The sequence below is a fragment of the Miniopterus schreibersii genome (assembly GCF_964146895.1).
Source record: "Miniopterus schreibersii genome assembly, chromosome: 12".
In the NCBI taxonomy this organism is placed as follows: domain Eukaryota; kingdom Metazoa; phylum Chordata; class Mammalia; order Chiroptera; family Miniopteridae; genus Miniopterus; species Miniopterus schreibersii.
The window spans coordinates 44,645,143-44,664,316 of NC_138112.1; the positions used below are offsets into that span (position 1 = coordinate 44,645,143).

At 43.5% G+C, this 19,174-nt stretch overlaps 1 protein-coding gene across 1 annotated transcript in view; it reads left to right on the forward strand.

Moving 5' to 3' along the window:
* SPON1 (spondin 1) overlaps window positions 1–19,174 on the forward strand; it is a 229,260-nt gene that overhangs the window by 79,109 nt on the left and 130,977 nt on the right. Inside the window, exons 4-5 of the mRNA XM_081153650.1 lie at window positions 10,736–10,809; window positions 16,239–16,361. Of these exons, the coding sequence (XP_081009776.1) occupies window positions 10,736–10,809; window positions 16,239–16,361 (197 nt within the window). The remainder of the gene's footprint in view (window positions 1–10,735; window positions 10,810–16,238; window positions 16,362–19,174) is intronic.

Genomic DNA, 19,174 nt, shown 5'->3' on the forward strand with positions numbered 1-19,174 from the left:
GAAGTGCACTCCTGGTTCATTGAGGAGCATGAGCAGAGGCTGCGAGGGGTCAGGTGACACATGTTCTGCACACAGCAAAAAGGCAGGACTGGGTTCAGGGATCTGGGAAGAGTTGGGTGGTGCCGGCGGGGTGTCAGACCTGGAAGGCAGCTTGTACCTGTTCAGAATTGTGGACGTTTAGCCAGGAGTTTGGACTGTAATTGAGAAGTGAGAGAGGAACCTCAGTTTGGAGAGGACCTGCTATGTGCAAGACCCTGTGCTGGGGTGGGCTGGGCCGGGGCAGAGGTGGGAGTGGGATAATTAGGACTCTGGTGCCATTGCTACCTAATAATCTGTGGAAGGAAGTGATAATGCGCCCGAGGTGACGACTAATCCCCAGCAGAGCGTAGGTAAGTAAATTGCATGGGTTGGCAAGGAGAGGAGACTCGTTAGGAGGTTACCGCAGTAATTGCACAGGGAATCCTTCATTTGATCTTCCGAGCATGTCCTTCCTGCGGGCGGGGCGGGGCGGGTAGGCCTCGGGTGGATACCAAGAGGCATAAAAACATGACTCCTAATATAGAGCACCGGTTCTTGTAGAATCTCTCCCCAAAGCAACGCACATGTTTACCACTTCGCATACATTTTTTTCAGGGGTTCAAAAATCCTCAGAAACCCATTCAGGGACCATGAATCCCTAGCTAAGAACCATAACCATTCTCCCCACAGTCCCAAACCCAGCCTCTCCCAACACACAGTCTGCTACTGTACGAGAAACTCCCATTCCCACGGCAGAACCCCGAGTGACAGTCAGGGAAGTACGACTGGCAGGTGGCCTGTGTTTAAGGACGTTGCTCCGTCGCCTAGATTGTTTCCTTACACCTGCAGGGACAATGTTGCCAGCCCTGGCGAAGGGAACCCACGGGAAGGGAAGGCAGCTGAGGCCAAGGTGGAGAGAGACCAACTGTAGAGAGATTGACTCATGTAAAGCAGCCGGAAGGCCGCGGTTCCTCTCTGAGGAGGGGGTGGGGTGACTGTGTTACACCCACACCCTGCTCGGAGCAGCAGGCCCTCAGCAAGGAACACCGAGAAACTCGGGAGCCAGGCTCCCCTTTCTATTTCTTGTTTTCCAACCGAGACAGGTTCTATTTCCGATCAGAGCACAGTCTGGAAAGAATGCAGTTGAAGGCTTGGGTGCTTGAAATAAAAATTTCACCTTCATCTTAGAAAAGCACATATCTTAGTTGAAGATTTTGTTAAATGAAATGACAGTCGTGCGGTTTCACATATCTCCTGTCATTCATTTCAGACCTAAGAGTGGTTCTTAAGGTCAAGAACCCCTGTGAGAAGCAGACGAAAGCTATGAACTCTTCCCCAGAAATAGGCACTTGTGCACATCACACAAAACTCCATCATCCTGAAACCTGTCTGCAGACCCCAAACTGTGAACCCCAGGTTCAGAAAGCCTTGGCCAGATCCCCTGCTAGGTTCCAGGTGCCCAGTGAAAAATAAGAAACAGCCCTGGGGCCGGAGGGGCTCACAGTCTGCCGAGGGTTTATAGGTTGAAGGAGTTGGAGAAAGCAAGGCAGGGCTGACCAGCAGCTTGACTGTGAGACATGAGACAGAAGAATCATGGGTTCAGCAATATCACAGGAACAGTGAACCCAGCCATCAGTTGTCCTTTGATTAGTTGCACCCCAGGTACCATTAATCTTGTTGCTAAATGCTGAATAACATGCTCAGGCTGATTTTTTTTTAAAAAAGGTAATTTTTCAGGAACATAAAACCTCCTGTTTTTGTATTCTTAAGGGGGAAAGATATTTTGGCCTAAAGATGTATTGTGAGATATTGCCTTCCCTCCCTGCTCGTAGCTCTTTGCAAGGTTAAGAAATGCCATGGATAATGTAAGCCAGAGAGAAGAGCCCAGAAAGGGTCAAAAGATGCTGGGGAAAACCTGAGTGGTTTAAAACAATTATAGGACATGAGAAATGGTCCTGTTCACTACCCAGAATTGCCTACCTGTCAGAGCTTCACAACTGGGACTACTTCCCGCAGTCTATTTATTTTGTCCATGCGAGTTTATTTAAGATTTTTTTCCAACAGATGACAAATTCCCAGCCAGTCATCTAGCAGGTACCCCTAAGGGTTTCCACTGTTTCCTCAGCCACGGTGCACGGGCACGTGAAAGCCTCCTCCAGAGGAAAAATATTTCCCTCGCCTGCGTTTCCCTGCCAGACTCCCACTGGCCCCCCTTCCCCTCACAGCCCCATCTCTCTTCACGCTGGAGAGTGCCCGCAGGTGTGCCAGCTCTCTCCCAGTCACTGCCAACAGGCGCCTGTCCTCTACACCTGATGGACAGTCCCCGCAAAGAGCAGCATGGCCTCCCACCCACCAAATCCAAGCCCCTTTTCAATGCCTCATTCATAGTGTCCTTCCTACCCCAAGACTCTTCTGGCCAAGCCGTCCCTGCCCCCACTCCCACCAAAGCCCTGCAGGGGCTCCCCAGTGCAACCTCTTGGCCTGGGGTACAAGGCCCACACCGCTGCTCCCCCTCGCCTTTTGAGCTGCCCTCTTCTGTATCCCGCAGTGCTTTGTTCATATTTCTTTCTATCGGTTGGCATGCTTTTGAGAGCAGTGTTCATTTAGAAACTTAACTAATGATAGCTTCAACAAGTAGAGCTTTATTTTACTCACATAACAAGAAGGCCAGGGGTAGGTGACTGCTGGCATTTGTTTCGGCACCTAAAGGATACGTCTGTGAGTTTTCTTGGCCTTTTCCTCATGGTCGCAAAAAGGATGCTTGTTTCACACATTGTATTTGTAATCAAGGCTGAAAAAAGAAGGACAGGACAGGGTAACTCGTTCATTTCTTTTATCTGGAAAGCAAAACTTCCTCAGAAGGCCTCGCCTTCACCCTGCAAACCTGCCTTTTGGGTCATATTCTCCCACGCCCAGCTGCAAGGGAGGCTGGGGAAGTGAGAACAGGGCATTGTGATGGGCTTACCTTGTACCACGTCCCTCAAAATGAGGGTTTTGCAGGCGTGGCAGATGGAAGAAATGGGTGTTGGGTAGACTCTAGTACTTGCTATGCAGTCTTTTGACTCATCAGATTACATCTCTCTCTCTCTCCCCCATCAGGCTGTCAGCTCTTTGGTGTCACACACAGTCTTACTCATGTTTGTACTTTCAATTCCTCGCACAGCTTTGTGGCACGTATTCTGTTAAACAAAAACATGAGTGAATGAATGTCTTCCTGGTTTTAATGCCTCTCACTTCTAAATTAGTTCTTTTAAAACATAATCCAGTTTTATTCTTTTGTTTTTATGTCTCTCTTGTAATATGAAAATCAATTTCTCATTGTTAATTTTCCATTGGATTTTGCGGGGGAGGGGGTAAAATTTTAAATGCCAGCATAACAGTATTGACGAGATATATGATAAAGTTGAGGTCTGAAACTGGACAATAATAAGAGAAAATGGAACCACAATAAACTTTTTATCCTCAGGGTGATTCTAAGAAGAAATACACTGAGTGCTCAAACTAATTTTCTTCTCATTTTTGTTAAAATTAGAACCTGGGCTTTGTAGATGTAACTTTGTTCCATGATGTAAGCTCCAGAAATCTAATGACTATACAAGGTTGGGAATGGGCTGTAGTCTTGAAAACCTAAGTGGCCTCTTTGCCAGGTTCTGGTCACAACCCAAGCTGGAGCACCCTGTGGAGCTGAAGCTCCTGATTCAGGCTGAGATGTCTGCTCAGGGCAGATGATGTTGCTGCCAGGACCCAAGGACCGTGTGCCCGCCAACGGACTCTTTTTGGTGTGCAGCTCTAACAGCTTCAAAGAGCCCAGCCCTGGCTACAGGCTCAGTCTCTGGGACTCCAAGTCCAGCTCCAGTGCCATCTTTCCAAGAAGTTATCCTGATTCACCTCCTTCCTACCAGTAATTCCTGCAACTTCACCTCTACCTCCACCTCATTCCTGTCAGAGATGGCCTTCCACCCCTGAGTCATCCTAGCGCATGTACGTGATTCTCCAGTTGGGGCTCTAACGTGTTATATGTTCTGAGAGTCCTTTGGGAATGCTCCGTCATAGAGTGTGGCAGCTTGTCATAGAATGTGGCAGCTAGTCATGGGCACAGTTTCTTTAGAATGGCATGGTCTGGTCCCCATCTAGCCTTGTGGCACTGTATGTAACCAGACTCAAGCCTGGTGGATCGTACCAATGTCAATATCCCGGTTGTAATACAGGGTGGGGCAAAAGTAGGAATACAGTTGTAATACAAATAAATAATACAGTCCTTAATAAATAATAATCCAAAACTAAACTCTGTGCTTCAAATATTCACAAGTGTAAACCTACTTTTGCCCCACCCTGTATTATACTAAAATTTGCAAAATTTTAACATTGGCAAAAACTGGGCAAAATGTACAGTCTCTCTATAGTACTTCTTATAACTATATGTGAATCTACAAGTATCTCAATAAAAATTCCAAAAATTTTTTTAAGTCTTCCTTGCCCCTTCTGTCTTCTGTTTCATTCACTGCCATCACCATTCCTCTCTAGTCATTGGAGTTTGTACTTGGGAAGTCAGTTTACTTACCTCCCTCTGTCTCACTTTTATCATCTGTAAAACAGGAATAATAGCAGAGCCCACTCCATGGGGTTGTTGGAAGGATTAAATGAGTTAATATCTGTAAAGAACTTAGAAGGGTGCTTAATTGTTAAACAAAAAGAAATAAAATATCTTGTTCTCAATCTCCTCTTTCTGCCCCAGATCCAGTTCATTCCTAAGCCCTGATAAACTTTCCTACATCATGTCTCTTGGGTTCTATAAACCTACCAGGGGGACCCACTGTCCCCCTCCCGGCTCAGACCTTCAGGGCCACCGTCACGCCTCCTCCTCTTGGAGCTTGGCCAAGGCGAAGTTAGTCGCTGCTCCTCTCCCTCCCTTGGCTCCTCCGTTATTGTGCTCAATGTTGATTTCCTGTTTCCTTTTTCTGTTTCTCTCTTTTTTCTCACTGGACTAGGTGCTCCTTACTGGAAGGCAACATCTTTTATTTATCGTTGCATTTTTAGCTTCTAACAAAATAGGTGCTTAGTAAATGGTTTACGAGTGAATGATAATTACGCAGGAATAATCTCATGGCAGCTACTAGAATTGCTTCTTTGCAGTAATGATAGATGACACACCTGTCTTTGAATCAATAGTTTTGTGACCTCGAGCAAGGACTGTGGCCTTGCCATTGGGCAGACATGGACTTCTTGTGTGTGTTGTAGACAGAGCCCTGCAGATAAGCTTTCCCTTTCTTTCTCTCACGGGCACATTACCATGGGCTGCAGGGATGTCTGTTAACTCCCAGGCGCAGCTCCATGTCCTGAGATCCACCTAAAGTCATATAAAAGGTTGGCAAGGGTCTGGATCATGGACTGCACCAGCCTCTGTACATATTTGTTAATTAGCACGAGACCATGGTCCGGTTAGCAGTTGGCATCTTTGTGAGGTAAAAAAAGGCAGATAATGAGTTCCTGATGATATTACCATCGCTATGACTTGAATATTTTACTCCTGCATCTTCCCACAGAGTGGTCTTTCATGGTAGAAGGAAGTAGATGATACTGTTCATAACCTTGATCACTTCTATGGAAAACATCTGAGATCATAGACAAATTTTGTAATGGATTCCAAGAAATGGTCAGCAATAGGGATTTTACTGGAATTGAGAAGACGATTGGGCAAAAATGGCCTAGAGATCGCAAACCTGAGCTTCATTTTGGCCATTCATTGTCTCCGTCTAAAGCAGATCACCAGGGTTGCACCCTCACTCCTCTCTCCACACGGGAAGGAGGCCGACCTGACCTCAATTGTAACAATAGCTACTATTTATTAAATACATTAATGAGCCAGGTACTTTGTTTAAGGGCTGGTGATTTAACAGTAGCAATAGTAATGGCTACCACATACTGAATATTCACTTTGTGCAACATGCGCATAGTAAGGACCTTGCGTGATCTGTACACGGCAGTGACCCAGCCACTGAGGATCCACATGTATTTCTAAGTCATTTTGTGGCCAAGTCCTTTAGTTTCTGAGGTCTCTCTATCCCTTCTCGATGAGAGCAGGGATCTCAGGCCCTTTCAGCACTAGACAGCAAACCCACAACTTAGCAAACTCTAACTTCACTCCAACAGGCAAATTCCCAGAGGAAGAAGAACAGCCAATAAATAAACTCTTCAGACAGAAAAGCGCCGAGCATCCAAGAGATTCTGGACAGTGTTTCTGGAAATGTTCTACTTTAGGTTTAAAAGAAAACTTTTGAAATGATTAAGTTATTTAGGATCTCAATCTTCCAAAGTTTGAGGAGCTAACACACTGAGAAATTTAATTTAGATTTCCTTAACACACTCTCTCATGATAAGAGAGCATTCAGTATATCAGCCTATAAATGCTATGCAATAGGAGGGCCAAATTGCAACACAGAATGGGAGAAATTTGTCATTTTGAAATGCTAAGGGAATTCTTACTAACAGCTTTCTCATCTTGTAAAGCTATTATTTTCCTGAACGATAATATGATTTATAAATCTCAGCTGAGTTTTATACTTTTGATGGGAACAGACTTAAAGTGAAATGCATTTTCTCAGAATATAAAAGAAACATCTTCTGCAACCAAGCGTATCAAAGCCTTGGTCTCTGCAGGCATCTCGGTAGGTGAATGTTGGTCTTCTTCAGAGTTCTGGGCTTAGCTTCACTTCTTTCTCTACACAGTTTCCCTGGGTGACATCAGCCACTCTGAAAGCTTCAGCTATTACTGCTGCCTCAATAACCTCCATATGCACACTCCCCACCCCTCGCATCTCTCCTGAGTTACAGGCCCCTGTGTGAAACTCCCCACTGGGCAGACCACTGTCATATCCTACAGACAGCTCGATCTCAAACTCTCTCCTTTTCCCCAAGCCCTGTTTCTTCCCCAGAACTACGGTGATAGTGATGTCTATAGAAATAAGTAAGATACAGTTCCTGATCTCAGAAATCTAATAATCTAGCATAGGAGATAGAAAAGCAAGCAGGTAATTACAATGTAGGTTAACCAGTACTGTGGTAGGAGAAACCCAAGGGGCTGTGGCCATGGTTCTCATAGGAGGGGCACCCAGTCATCTGAAAGGAAGTATCATCTTAGTTCAGCACGAGTTAGTAACTGAAGTGTGTGTGTGTGTAGTGTGGTGTGTTGAAGGGTCATGAGGAAGGACAGAAGAAGTCCTGTGAACAGAGGCCCAGAGGTATAAGACCATGAGGACAGATGTAGGCCATGGCTTGCATAGAGTGCTCTAGAAAGACTGGATAGAGATGAGGCGAAATGATCGGGGCCAGATCAGAACAAGCCTTGTATCCCACATCTGGTCTGCACAGAGTCTGAAATCCAAAGGGCGTGATACAGAGGGCTGACCAAGCACAGGCATGGACATGTTTGCTCAGGCTGTTCATGGTGATCCTGACCCAGGCTCCAGGCAGACCCACCAAAAGCTCAGTGCTCCACAGTGTGTTCCATGAGATGATCCAAGAAAATCGATCCAAGAAAATTAATACATTTTCAGGGTTACATTTCATAATACTTACCTCACAGGGCAATTGTACTTTTTATACCTAATCTTTAATCCTTACAACCACTCTGAGCATAAGACAAACAATGGACTTTGGAGGTAGACAGAAGGAACTCCAAAGCCTTAGGCATGTTACTCTAACCTCGGTCATTCTCACCTGCAAGATAAGGGTGAAAATAACCGCAAGCCTTCATCTCAATCCCTCTGAAAACAAGAACATTTTTAAGTTTGCCAAACTTGATGTAAAGTGACAGGAAGCTCCTTATAGTTTTACTTACCCTCTTAGTATAAATATTCTTAAAATTTCCTGCAGAATATTGATGTGTTTGATTATGGGGATGTTAATGGCATATTGCTATCTTAACTTTCTAACATCTGAAAAATTGAATTAAAAAACACATCTAGCCCAAGGGTTTTAGGTGAGGAATTTGAGGACCTGTAATATATGTAAAACATAGATATAGGAGATAATGTACATAAAGGGCCTCCATAGCACAGGGACAAGCAGGCACGGTGTAAGGGCTCGGAAATTACAACTATTGACAAAAAGAGAGAGTGAGTTGCCTTAGATATTAGAAAACAAGAGATGAGAGAAACGGAAACATCTTATAGCAAATACCTGTTTTCTATCTCTGGCCTCCCAAAATTTTTATAATCATATTTTTGGAAAATTTGGTCATGATTTAATTTTTCAAAGTGTGATCATGCTTTTAAGTTATTGGCTTTGCCATTGTTCTCACATTTACAGCAAGAAGAAGAAAACTCTAAATATTTGTTATAAACACTAGCAAAGGCAGGTTTGGGGAGATTCTGGAAGAGGGAACAGCACAGGCAGGGGCCTGGTAGAGTGGAAGAGGTGTTCAGATAAGGGACATAAACTGCTCAATGTCTGAAACCCAGGGAGCATGGCACCAAGTAGCAATAAATGAAGCCAGAGGGGTGTTTGGGAGAAATTTGATGAAAAGCCTTAAATACCATAGTAAGCTTGTATTTTATCCTGTACATCAGGAGTTTTCAAACTATTTTGGCAAGAGAATTTTATTGAGGCAAACTTTGGTTGGCGTGGGAGTTCTGTGTTCTGCAACTACACACCAACCTGTTTTTACTCTGTGGCTCAAGTGCTTTTTCAAAAGAGAAAATCTGATCATCTCGCTCCTTAGGACACACTCTTCAAAGATACCTCATCAAGCTTGGAGTTAAATGCCATCTCCTTGCAGGCTCTGGGTGATGTGGCTGTGCCCGCTCTCCAGCTCATCTCACACCACTTCTCTGGCTTACCATTTGTAGGCTTTCCAATGAGCCCTGGCCCTCCCCACTTCAAGGATTTTACAAAGGAGGCCCTCTCCCTTGCTTCTCCCTCTCTCTGGCCTGGTTAGCTTCTTCTCTGTCAAGTCTATGCTTAGTCATCTTTCCCCAGTTTGGTCAGGACCCCCTGTGTATACCCTCCCATGCCCTGTGGACTCCTCCACTCAGCACTTAATCACAGTTGTGTTAAATGATTAAATGGGGATTTAGTTGTGTGATGCTTTCCTCCCACTGTACTGTAAATTTTGAGAATGGGAAGTTGTCCCATCTGTCTTGTTCGTGACAGTGTTCCTGGCCAGTGTCTGGCCACTAAGTAGGCCTCCGACAACTATTTGTTGAAAATATACCAGTAAATACAACAAGAAGGCAGATGGGGGAAGAGGCTGTTTTGGTTGAAATGAGGATAGATCCTTTGTTTGAAGCAAGAATGTGGGGCCTGGACTACTTCCCACTAGGGCTTCTCCTTGCCTTCCACAGGAGTCCCTGAGGCCCTTCTCGGTGGGAAACACTGTGAAAAGCACTGTGGGATACTCTGACTAATAAAAGGCTTTGTTATCTGGCTTTGGGGTGAGAGTAAGTGTTCTCAAGAGTGTTCTCTTGGCCTGAAGAAACTTTCTGCTTGATGGTCAACAGGATGGATAAATGATCAAAGTAGCTTTGTGTAGACAGGAAGCATATTTCATTCATTTATTTCAACATCTCATCTCCCTTGGGTGGGGAAAGACTATAAAAGACATATGTAGACTGGTCTGAATTTTAGCCTTTTGTGCAAGACAGGGCGTAGAGTCGACATTTCTTTGGAAAGTCATCTTGGCCTAGGCCCAGACCATCAAGAAAACTGCCTCTGTACTCGGCAGATCTGTGCACGCTTGGCCCCATTCCTAGGTGTGAGATCATGTGACACAGGGCAAATTGTGTGACTCTATCACTCGTTCAGTGTGGTCAGCTGGGATGGAGTCAAGGGCTCCCTTTATCTGTTTAATAGGGTAAATCAAAGTAAAAATTACCTTTTGATTGAGTAGCGTTGCTGAAGAAAATCAATAGAAATGGCAGGAGATCCACTGGCACTGTCTCAACGTCCAGTGTAATAGATTTTCAAATTACTGGAACACTGGGTTTTGGGATTCAACTTCTGTGAAACCGGCTAAAAAGTAAGTAGCAGGGTGGGTTAAAGGAGAAGCAGCATGTCTGTGTGATCCTAATTAAAGAGAAAATATGTGCTGGCCAAAAGTAAGTCATTTTTCAACCTCAAAATATTCTTTCTAGATTCTAAGAGACTGTGTTTGACATGTTTAAGAGAGAAATATAACAGCTGAACTTGTCTTTGTTCCGAATGTAGGAGACAGTTTTGTCTAGACTTTCAGGGAAGATATAGAATGACATTTTCAGAACAAATCAAAATATATTTTTAAATTCATTTTTTCTCCTTCAGGAAGAGGATTTGACATGCTTCTCTGACTTGAATTTGGTTGATCTACACCAAATGGTCTCCATAGTTTGATACAAAACTAGAGTAAAATGAACCATTGAGAAAAGTTATTGAAAATGCTGTTAGTTCACTTTCTTCCCTTAATATTAGCACCACCACCACCAACACAATTACTAATATTTATTGAGTAGTTCCTAGGTCATGTGCTAAGCTCTTAACATATAGTTTCTTATTTAGTTCTCATAGCAATCCCATGAGGTAGGTATTATTATTAATGTCAATTTTCCAATGAAGAACCTGAGGCACAGAGAGGTGAGGGGACTCACCTGAAGCCACACAGCCACAGCACGGGTGGCCAGGCAAGGAACTGACATCCCCCAAATCTGCCTTCTTCATCACTGCACTGTGTCTTCTTTCCCCACAGGGCAAGCATCGTACAGAAACGCATCATTTATTTTCAGGATGAGGGCTCTCTGACCAAGAAACTTTGTGAACAAGGTAAGAACATGGGGATGGGAGAGGGCTAAGTAGATGGAAGGTGGCTCATTCAGTGTGAACATCTGGCCTCGGGAATTAAGATGATTGGGCTTTCTCAGTTCCTCCAGGTCCTGCTTCCTCACGTAGCTCCAATTTTTAATCAGGCTGTGTGCTGTGGATAATTGGATCCGCCTTAAGCTCTAATTACCCAGCTTGATTCCCTGGGTAGGAGATAATGTACCTTATATTGGTGTCGTCTTTTTATTTTTGTGAAACAGTGATTATTCTGAAGAGGTTCCTTGGAATAATTCACAGGACTTAATTAAGGAATGCACAATTGTGTACCTTTAAGAAGTTTTAATGGTTTTTCAGAGTAATCACCAGCAGAAACTTGGGTGGCACCTGGACAATATGGGGGAATCTTCTCTAGGGAAGACCAGAGGGAGATGGGGTTGCCAAGAGGGAACTGACCTTGTGATTTCACCACATTCAGGGATCTGGTCCTTAGATTTGCAAGTTCATCGTCACCCTCTCCATGGATTGAAGGCATTCTAATAATGAAGCCCATGCAGAACAAGCAGACTGGGGAGGTCAGAGCAGAGGCCTGGATTCAGATCTGACCTGGGTTTAAAGCCTGCCTCTGCCCTTCCTAACCATCTGACTTAATATATGTAAAATAGTACCACGTCTCCTTGGCACATAGTAAATGCTATCTATAAGTATTAGTTATTGTTGTTATCCATATCTGAAAGCTTGTTTATTAATCTAATGTAAAAAATGAAGATCTTAAACATCTGAATGTGTTTAGAAGTCACTAAAGAACTAAATAAAAATAGAAAATCTTCTATAATTATACATCTTTATCTCATTTCTATTCATTTTTGCAGAATTTTATTTGCACTTCAAGTCATTAGCATTTTGAGAAGAAATAATCCTCTCTAATTCTAGCAAATCATAAACCACTAAGAAAAAGAAAGGTTGATAAAGGTCTTCTGGGGAAAAATATAAAAATAGGTAGTATTTTTTTAGTGCTTGCTACACGTCAGGCACTATTCTAAGCACTTCACATACCTTAATCACATAAACTGCACAACCCTATATGGTAAAAACTACTATCTCATCCCTATTTTATAGATGAAAAGCTTGCCCAGCATCAAACAGCTAGTGGTAGAGGTTAGGGTTTGAATCTAAGAGCCATTGCCCTTAACCACTTCCTTTCAATCGAAGGGTCTACCTCCCTGCTCAGTAGCATGAACTATTGCCTTTGGTAGAGCAAAGCATACCAAAGCACAGGTTTCCCTAAAGATAAGCTAGAACAGAAATTAGGTCCTATTTAGGGGGAAGGGGGGGTGCATGCTGAGCATGGAAAAAGTAAAAGGGGGGAGGTTAAATACCCTGCATGAGGGCCACACCTGCCATAGGGGCCCGAGAATGGAACCTGTGGGTCAGGACCCTGGTCAGCTTCCAGGTGGGCATCACCACACATGGCTCTTGGGCTTTCCTTTCCTGTATTTAACTGTCCACACGTTCACTCAGCTTTTCTTCAAACAGTGAACTATTGAGACCCTTGGTTCCTAAAGGGCAATCCCATCTTGCCCTGCCTCCACTAGATGACATTGAGGTCCCATGGGATAGAGTTGTGGGTTTTCTGGATCACACATTAACAGGCCAGCTCTTGGTTTATACCCACAGATGACTAATCACAACCACTGGGGTATGGTCTTTTTAGTTTGACTATCAGAGGACAGCCTTATTTCCCAGATTTGAGGGTTCTTAGGAGACACTTGACTGACACTCCTATGTACTGATAGCAATCCTTAACTAAGTGCACTTCCCAAAGTCTCAATCCTTGTCTAGCTATGAATTTGCTAAAATTCTGCAGATATAGTGTCAAGAGCATGGCATTGCAAGTCTCTATTGTTAACACTTCTGAAGCTGAGATCCTATAGCATGGATACATGGAACAGACTGACAGAGGTCAGAGGGGAGGTGGAGGGAGGGGACTGGATGAAAGAAGGTGAAAAGATTAACCGAAGAACATATATGCATAGCCCAAGGACACAGACAACGGTGTGGTGATGGCCAGAAGGGGTGGAGGTGGGGGGTGGGGATGGGTGGAGGTGGGTAAAGGGCAGAAAACGGGGGACATCTGTAATAGTGTCAACAATAAATCTTTTAAACATGAATAATGAATGAAGAAAAAAAAAAGACTAAGCACACACCTGCATAAAAACACCACTTTCTAATGACAGCTTTACGGGGTGGTGGGTGGGAAATGTCCTATAGGACCTGGGCGATAGGATCTTTAGGTACAGTTGTAGATGATCCCTGGAGATAGCAGATCTGCTTGCTAAACTCATCAGTTAGCAAGCAGATCACGTTAGGAAAGTCTTTAATTTATAAGCATAGAGCAAAGGGATTTCTCTTAAACGTGTATGCCTGTTTAATTATCTCCAGCCCTTTCATTAAGGTCTTTACATTCTTTGGTGAGTCCAATCAAATCAATCAAGGAAGGAGAGAGAAACGAGTATCTATTATTTTTCTCCCAGTAGAAGCTGTTAATGCATAGGGGAAAAATTAAGGACTGCACAGATAAAAAGCAATGGCAATCATTATTCTTACAAAGAAACATAAAACATTAAGCTGCTTACAATTAAGTGAGAAACATAAAATATTCAAAAAGGTGACCCATAATAAACATAAACATATGCATCCACACGCTCACTTTAACCATGTCACAAGCAATTAAGGGGGAGAGACAAGGAGTGGGAAAGATAAAGGGAAAAGCAGAGAAGAGAGGAGACTGCGGGAGGGAAGAGATGAGAAAAGAAAGAAAAAGGCAAGAGGAATGAAGACTCAAGGATGGGAGCTGAAAGGAAGCTGGTGGGCTGAGGAGAAACGGGGAGAGAGGGCAGCTCAGGAGATGCTGCACGGCCTGAAGCTACCTGGCCACCCATCTCCTGGGCAGCTCAGGGGGTGCTGCCGGCCTGAAGCTACCTGGCCACCCATCTCCTGGGCAGCTCAGGGGGTGCTGCCGGCCTGAAGCTACCTGGCCACCCATCTCCTGGGCAGCTCAGGGGGTGCTGCAGGCCCTGCTGCAGTTAGGAGACAGAGGGGGGTTGGGGGAGTAGAGAGTTAACACTTGTTATCGCTGCCCTTTGAAAACTTGGTGCATTTTCAATAGGCTTTTCCTCAGTAGGAAGCAGTATGTCTGTTTCTAGTTTCAAACTTAGAAATTTATTTTTTAAGTGGAAGCTTATTTTCTGTTGGAAGTCCAAAAGATTTATTATAGATGTATTCCCTTGAACTCCTGGGTACATCTTAAGTCTACTACCTACAGACCTGAGAGCCCTTTGGATGAGGTAAAGCTACCAATTTGCCTTATTTCGGTTTCTTGAGAGATTATGTATGTATCTCAGCATGTATCTCTTAGCTCTGAATCCCTGGTTCAAAACTAACTTAGTTGTTTCACAAATAGTTGGTCATAATGGAAATGTAAAAGGCAAAAAAATCTTTGGGAGTTACTGATCTACCCTACCGTTCCTGGAATGTATTCAACAGGGCTTGTCGCTTCACTATCAAAGCGGCTCACGCAGGAATCAGACGTGGGTTTCTTGAGCATAAGGCAGTGGGGAGCCCGCTCCTCAGCACAGACCATGCTCTGGTCTCTTCCGAATGTACAAAGAGTAGCCACGCAGTGATTTCTATTTTGGGTGGTTTCAGACCTGTTCTGTAGGGCTGTTTAGAAATCCTGGAACTGTGTAGGGAAATAATTTTCTAAATGTACCATTCTTCATTTGGAAAAGCAAAAAGAGAAACACATGGAAAAATCTCGCTCACCCTGGCCAGTGTGGCTCAGTTGGTTGGGCATCGGCTGGTGCACCAGGAGGTTCAGGTTGGATTCTGGTCAAGGGCACATGCCCAGGTTGTGGGCTCAATCACTGGTAGGGAGCGTGCAGGAGGCAGCTGATCACTGTTTCCCTTTCACATTGATGTTTCTCTCTCCCTCTCCCTTCTTCTCTCTCTTAAAAAAAAAATAAAATTTTAAATCAGTAAACTATTCTTTAAAAAATTTTTTTCACTCATTGGTATTTCTGCAGACCTATCCAGCAAAAGGTCTTTACTAGACAGATAGAGTGCAGAGATTAAGAGCATGGGCTGTGGACTCAAAAAGACCTGAGCTCCAGTTCTGCCTGCACCACTCACTACCCCTACGACCTTGGGCTGGTTACCTAATCTACCTTGGATTTCTGATCTGTAAAATGAGGTTAGCTAAAGTACTTACTTCTTAGGATTGCTAAGACAATCCTAGCAATATATGAAAAAGAATCAGCACACACAAGGACTCTATCCAGTATAGCTATTATTGCCATAACCCGTCCCTTTATCTCTATCCCAGAATGCACTTCTTCCACCCATCACTGATTTTGCATATTCAAACCAAATGAACCCAGTGAATTCCATATGGAACACTTGTAAAATGCTCTTCTTTACACTCAAAAGATTTTTGTACTCTTTGTCGCTGCTCCTTATATAATATTTAAGAAAAAATGTCCAGCTTGGAGAAAAAAAAAAGAACATTTTTGTTAATACAGCTAAAGAAACTGTAGATAAAGCAATTGAAGCAAGTTGCAGCTGTAGTCATTGTTTTCATCTTCCAGGAAGCAGAGGAGACTACAGGCAACAATGCAAAGTTAGGGATATGGGCTTGGCAATCGGAAATTCTGAATTTATTCATGTAATCTCTCTTTCCCCACTTATCAGCTATTCACAGCTAAAAATGGGGGCAGAGAGGGAATCTTAAGTTGTTCCTGGCTGCCACTGTTCTCAGAAGTAAACCTGAACTTGGGAACATATTTCCTCTCCCTCCCCCTCCCAGTAAAGTCTCTGAAAGCTTGATAAGAAGTGATGTGACTATATATGCATATCTTTTTTAAAAAAATTAATTTTCAGCAGTCCTTTATCTCTCTGTCTCTGTCTTTCTGTTCTCACTGTTCTCTTTCAAGGCAGCTCCTTCTGGTCCTGCCAATTTTGCCCCAGGAGATATTTCTTAGAGAACACACACACATGCATATTCCGCTTAAAATTTAGTGGAAAAATCATGTTGTGGGAGGGGTGAGGGAAGAGACTGGGGCCCAGAATGGGTAACTGCATCAATTGTATCTCTGGTTTCTCAAGATAACCTCCATCCCAAATATTCTTCCTTCTTGGTCCCACAGGTCTCCTCACTTGATTAGAGCAATAGTTCTAATTTATTTTATTTCTTTATTTATGTTTTGCACAATATAGTTACCATACTTAGAGATTTACAAAATCCTTTATAGCCCAAGTACTGATCTGGTTCTATGTGTTATTAATCAGTGCACCTCCTGTTTTTCCCCCTAAGCATTAAGGATGAGATCAAGACCCACACTGGCTTCCTAACTTGGTGCCTTTCCTTCCTGTTTCAGATTCCATGTTTGATGGGGTGACTGACAAGCCAATCTTAGACTGCTGCGCCTGTGGGACTGCCAAGTACAGACTCACATTTTATGGGAATTGGTCTGAGAAGACACACCCAAAGGATTATCCTCGTGAGTAGGGTAGCTACTTTATGGGTTGGGGAAAGTGCATTACAAGTTCTGTGTAGTTGTGGGATAGATACACCAGCTGAAGAATGTTAGGTCTGCGCGCTCTTGCCAAATGATTCATGAAATGCACATTCCCCTCATGTGAATTCATCAAGACAATGGTGTGCTTCTGGGTTCTTTGCATACCATTGTTCTAAGTGTCTTCTTATTTGTGATTTTAAAAAATATTCCTGAGGTCGTGCTGCTTATCTTCGGGTCAGACATGTGGTAACCTCAGTCCTCCTCAAATGGCTCTATCCACAAATTATACAATAGACGCCTTTGCGCTTAAAGTAGCCGGCAAGGGGGACCTGCTCTTGACTCCACAGACCAAGGACAACAAATATTCAACATCCTTAACCATAGCAGGCTTTGGTAGTCTACCAGCACACCCTTTCCTTACTGACTCCACACACCACCTTAGACTCCTTCATGACGCCATGTTCCAGGTGGCCAGTACCAATCCATGAGACTGGTCAGGAGCCCCCACACTTGCTATTTTGGAGTAGATTCTTAATTGGGACTCTGCCAATTCACATTTATCACACAACTGTCTCAACAAATACCTAGCATGTGCCAGGCACTGTGTAAAACTCTAGAGATGTAATGTACAAACAAGGAGGCAGCTCATGCTCTCATAAAACTCGGAGATTAGTGGAGAGATAGACATCGTATAATCACACGAAGAGATGTGAGAATTATGACAATGGATAGTGGACTTACTGTGTGCCATTTACACATTGTGTCATTTAATTCTCAAAACTACCCTGTTTTTGTGGATGAAGATCAGGGTAATGTCATGATTCGCCCACAGTCAAATGTAAGTAGTGGACCGAAGACTCCAAAAGGGGTTTTCAGGCCCCTTGCCCTGCCTTGCCTTTGGATTGCCTTTAAGAGCTAGTGTCGTCCATGCTCTCTAACTGTGGGTGGCAGGATGTCCATGTGTGGCATCGAGCACTCGTTTTCTGTTCATTGTTTGATTCATGCTCATTTCACTTTGGAGCTGCCACAGCTGGGAAAGAACAGTGGGACAGAGAGAGAGACTAAGAAGAGGGATTTGAGTCAGCCCCAAAGGAAGGGGGAGCAGAGGGTACATGGTTGGAACTTAAGAAGACCCAGTTCAGACTAGAACCTCCGTGGTCCCCAAACAGCCCACCCAGGGGGCACGCCAACATTTCTTGGCAAATCAGGAGCCCTATTGTTTCATTTTACCCACATGTAAGGAAGGCTTGGGATCTTAGAGGCCTCTTACTAGTTCATTCTTCTGACTCTGGGGTTCAGCTTGATCTGCTTCAGCTGGCGTGGGAGACCTGCGTGAACAAACTTGGGCTCTTTGCCTGGGGGTGGAAACCACTTGGAACAAGTATGAAGGAAAAAATTTCCCCCAGTGCCTCCCATCGACCAACCCAGAGGAAATAAAATGTTAGGGGCCCGTTACTCATCTTTTGTAATCCAAATGAACTTCTTGCTCTTTTCTATTCTGACACTGTTATTTTTCAGAATTAAAAAATAAAAAAGATACAGACCATTGTTTCTGGGTCTGTGGGACAAATCTGTACAGAATTTCTGTGGAGTTGTTGGGAGTTTCTCAATAAATATAGCAGATGTGTTCCAGATCCCTCAGGATGGTTCCGCTGACAGATGTCAGAGTGTGTCTTAATTTTTGGTTGGAAAAATTTGGTCAGTATGTACAGCATTTATCACATCATACTGTTATTATTTCTTCAGGAGTCTTCCTTCCATCAGACAAAGGTCTCCAGGACAAAAGCCACGACACACTCATTTTTTATTCTCAGTGCCTGGTGCCTTCCCAAGTACTGTGTACTGATTGTTGAGCTCAGAGTGGCATCTTCTATGACCTGGGAGGCAGATTTCTAGTGCACATCTAGTCACCATGGCCAATACTGAACAGGAAGTGTGGGCCAGACCCTCCTTGGAGCGAAAGGGCAGATTTGTACACTCAGGCCACTAGAACCAATTGGAAGGGCACAGAGAAGGTCCAATCAGGACTCTAAAAATGTGATATTATCAAAAGTGATCTCTACCAATCTTAGATCATAGATGACTTTCTTTTTGCTTCTCCAGAAATGATTTTGTCTTGATAACCAGTGCTTGCCATTAAGCCCAATTAAGCCATACTGCTCCCTGACAATAGTGCAAACTAATAAATGCAGAGTGCCCCTCTCCTTACTAATTGCTCATCCAAAACACTACTTCCTCTGCGAGGATCTTGGAGCAGCTGTTCTTAAGCTTTTTGATTGCAAGTTCCCTTTTACGCACTTAAAAATTATTGAGAGCTCCAGGATACTTTTGTATATGGATTGTGTCTCTCAATAGTCACCACATAAAAAAATCAAAGCAGACATTTAAAAACATTACTTAATTTTTTAAAAGTAACGTACAATGAATTAGCAATAATAAACTTATTACATGTTACCATATTTTATGAAAATAACTGTATTGTCCAAAACAAAAGAAATGTAGTGAAAAGAGCATCATTGTTTTACATTTTTGTAAATCTCTTTAAATACCTGGCTTAATGGAAGACACCTGGATTCTCATGTTTGCCTCTGCGTTCAACCAGTCATAGTTTATATTTCTGGTTGAAGTACAAATGAAAATTCTATCTCACACAAATATGTAATTGGAAAAGGGAAGAATATTTTAATAACCTTTTCAGATAGAGATAATCTTCTTTGATACTACACCAAAACTCTACAAATGGTACAGCAGCCCCCCTTATCTGCAGGGGATACGTTCCAAGGCCCCCAGTGGAT